The 3,773-nt window shown below is 57.4% G+C and overlaps 1 protein-coding gene across 1 annotated transcript; it reads left to right on the top strand.

Moving 5' to 3' along the window:
• Positions 1–917: 917 nt before the first annotated feature.
• Positions 918–3,250, top strand: LOC142422940 (2-acylglycerol O-acyltransferase 3-like). The gene is made up of 7 exons (XM_075528147.1): positions 918–990; positions 1,110–1,217; positions 1,331–1,401; positions 1,570–1,774; positions 2,108–2,282; positions 2,805–3,007; positions 3,096–3,250. The coding sequence occupies exons 1-7, from the start codon at positions 918–920 to the stop codon at positions 3,248–3,250; spliced, it is 990 nt and encodes a 329-aa protein (XP_075384262.1).
• Positions 3,251–3,773: the final 523 nt, after the last annotated feature.

Here is a 3,773-nt window from a genome sequence, read left to right as displayed (position 1 = left end):
GCCCCTGCCTCTTCCAAGGTCGCCAGGACCTGCTGCTGTGTGCTGCGGTCCCCCTCACTGCCAGGGAGTACTCTGGCCAGGGCCACACAAAGTGGCCAGTGGGCGACCATCGCCAGCGGCTTGTCACCTGCTGGAAGTGGGTGCCTCGTTGCCGCGCAGCTGTGCAGGTGGACACGCTGCTCGCGCCCCACAAGCAGCAGCTCATGCTCATCTTGCAGGAGCTATAAGGTGGCCCTGCGTGTTGGCACTTCAACCACTCCTGAACTGACCTGCTGCCCCCACCCTCTACCCTGGGTATCCAGGGAGTGAAATAAACAAGGGAAACCCCGTACACGTCTGTGTGTGTGTGTGTGTTTGTGTGTGTGTCTGTGCTTGCTCGCAGGCCAGGACCAGGCAAGGTGCAGGCCAGGACCAGGCCACTCTCCAACACCCCGCCACCATGACCTTGACCCTCACTGTGACTTGGAAACAGGCCAAGGTTCAGGCAGGCTCTGGAGGAATCTACTCTTGAGGATTTGTGTACCCCCGCCCCCCACATACACCTGGCGCTGCTGGGACCCACAAGGTAGGCTGCACTGCCTGTCTCCTACACCTATCTCGCCAGCACCCAGGATCTGCTCCTCAGTGGAACACGCCTCCCAGGCCCTGCCCAGTGGCCACCTAGACAGCTGATAGGAAAAAGTTCAAATATCAGTTCCAGGGAGGAGTCTAGAGCCTTCTGGCCTCTGGTCCGCGGATCTCTGGGCCACAGCCACTCGCCAACTCTCATACAAAGGGAAAGCCAGGCTTCCAGGCCCAGAAAACCTTACCGAGGGCAGGCTTCAAAGCTCTCGCTTACGGGCCTTCTGGAACCCTGAACCCCACGGCAGATGGGAGGCCCTGGTATGGAAGTTTCCTCAACTCCCCCGCCCTCCACCATGAAAACCCCAGGAGGGTGCTGGCTGGGATCAGTATTGGTCTGCCACTATGTGACCGCAATTCTATTTCTGGGTGAGCAGAATGGGAGAGTCTCGGAGGCCTGGGACTGGAGGGTGGGTCACCCTATAGGCCAAGGGAGCCAGTAAATTCTTAGGGAGTTCATTCCTCATTCCCTCTCACCTCTCATCCAGGCACCTTCTCCACCCTCCTGCTCTTCCTCCTCCTCTTCACCTCGCTCTGGCCCATCTCCCTTCTCTACTTTACCTGGCTCTACCTGGACTGGGACACGCCCAACCAAGGTGAGCTTCAGTCAGCCTCATTCCCCCCCTCCCCCTCTCCAGTCCGCAAAAACTGGCAGGACAGGAGCCTGGGAGGACTCTGACAAGCCAACTTCTGTGACCTGTGATCCCAGGTGGAAGATGCTCCACGTGGATGAGGAACCGGACAATTTGGAAGTACCTGAGGGATTATTTTCCTATCAAGGTGACTGGTCAGATGGTCTAGGCACAGGCAGTCGGAAGGGGCGCATGGCCATCTTCTGGCCCCTCCCAGGACCTTACACTTGGAGGTCCACTGAGGTGGAGCACTACCTTTTCCCAGTGTGACGTTCCCTTTGCCTCTCTCTCCCCAATCCTGCTGGAATACCCACAGCTGGTGGAAACAGCCGAGTTGCCCCCAGACCGCAATTATGTGATGGGCGCCCACCCCCACGGGATCATATGCATCGGGTACAGCTGCAATTTCTGCACAGAGAGCAACGCCTTCTCCCAGCAGTTCCCTGGGCTCCGGCCCTTCCTGGCCACATTGGCAGGCATCTTCTGCCTTCCCATCTTTCGTGACTATCTCATGTTTTCTGGTGAGCAAGGAGGAGGAGGAGGAGGAAATAGAGGAGGAGGAGGAGGAGAAGGAAGAGAAGGGAGAGCAGGAGGTCTAAGAGGAGGAGGAGAAGTCAGTGCCCAGGCGTTGAGTTGCCCCCTCCACCAGCACCACTCCATTCAGGAGCTTTGAGTGGATGCTGGTGATCTGGTGTGGGCACGTGGACTAGAGGCTGACACCTATTGTGATGTGGGGGTATGGGACAAAGTGGAAGCTCACCATTCACATACAGTGGAGCCACTCAGGGGCCACTGTGCTGGTGCTGACTGCTTCCTGTATCCGCCTCCATCAACCAACACCTCCTCCCCTACAGGATACTGTTCTGTGGACCGCCAGAACCTGGACTATATCCTGTCCCAGAACCCCTGCAGCCAGCTCGTGGTCATCGTCATCGGGGGTGCCCAGGAGGTCCTGTACTCCAGCCCAGGCCAGCACTGTCTCAATCTCCTGAATCGCAAAGGCTTCGTGCGCCTTGCACTGCGGCACGGGTGAGTGACTCTAATGTCCCCTGTGGTCAGTGGAAGATGCTGGAGCTTTGACCAGAGTCCCGCTGTAGGGTCATACAGGCAGGGAGAGTGCCCACCTCCCCACTAAGTTCTCACACCGAGCCAAAACACGGTGTGCAATCTCTGCCAACCCCGCTCCATATCTGTGCACCAGAGTGAGGCCAGGTTAGAGTGCTCAAAACAGGGGCCCCAGAATTCCTGAGTTCAAGTCCCTGATACTATCTCAGAGGTAAGCATTTGCCATGTTTCCTCACTGGGGAAATAACACACATACCGCCTGGCAAGGATGCCAGTTTGTAAAGGCAAAATTAGAAAAGTACCTGTTTTCAGTGCACCATTGAGTCTCAAGAAAGGTGAGCCCTTTCTGCCAGATCTTCCTTGGTGGCCAGAGATGGATGCCCCCTTTGGTGTCGCTTCAGGGGTCTTGGGAAGAAGCAGCTGAGGGTCTCTGAGGCAGTTCAGGCACCAGCCACCAGTCTCATGCCTCCCTCCTCTCCTCCCAAGGGCCTCCCTGGTACCCACCTACTCCTTCGGAGAGAATGATATCTTCAACGTCAAGACTTTTCCTGCCGACTCCTGGCAGTACCGCTGCCAGATGACCTTCAAGAAACTGGTGGGCTTTGCTCCTTGCATCTTCTTTGGCCAGAGTCTCTTCTCGGCCACCTCCTGGGGCCTCATGCCCTTCCGCAGGCCCATCACCATGGTGGGTGAGTACTCATCTCCTAGGGCAAGCTGCCCTCAGCCTCCTGGGCATCAAGGACTCTCTGCTCAGCAGCTGCCTCCCTCTCTCCCCAGTGGGCCGCCCCATCGATGTCCCCCAGGTCTTCCACCCCACGGAGGAAGACGTCGACCACTACCACACACTCTACTTGAAGGCCCTGGATCGGCTGTTTGAGGAGCACAAGGAGAGCTGTAGTGTCCCTGCTGATGCTCACCTCACCTTCCTCTAACCCAGGCCTCGCCCTCCCTGCTCTGCAGAGTACACGGCCGGGAAAATGCCACCACCCCTCCCCGACCTGTGGTTCCCCTCCACCTAATAAAAGCTGGTTCCCTCTCAGGATGCCAGTGTCATGCAGTCGGGTGCCCATCTGCTCAGAGCCAGCCCATTCCCAATAGAGCAAGTAGGCTCAGGCACATCCCATCTTCCACCTGAGCTTCTGCTTTGACTTGGGCAGTAAAACCCTGAATTCTCCTCCTAGGGAGGCTCAATGCAATGGTGTCACTGTGAACAAGCCCTTCTCCCCTGTCTCTGCCCCCACCCCTCATCTCTCAATGAAGCCACCTGCTTGCTGAGAGCAAAAGGACACCGGGGCAATATCGGGGAGAGGGGCTAAGTGAAGTGGCTGGATTTGAGGGTGAGCAGGGCCTAGGTAAGTGAGGAAGACTGGCTGGCTAAGGGAGTTACGTTGAGCAACGAGTGAACTTGGTCAGAGGTACCACATGAGATGGAAGAGAGGCGTCAATCCCACTGGT

Source organism: Tenrec ecaudatus, chromosome 12 (assembly GCF_050624435.1).
Source record: "Tenrec ecaudatus isolate mTenEca1 chromosome 12, mTenEca1.hap1, whole genome shotgun sequence".
Lineage (NCBI taxonomy): Eukaryota > Metazoa > Chordata > Mammalia > Afrosoricida > Tenrecidae > Tenrec > Tenrec ecaudatus.
Note: the sequence above shows the minus strand (reverse complement) of the source record. Positions and strands in the feature narration are given on the sequence as shown.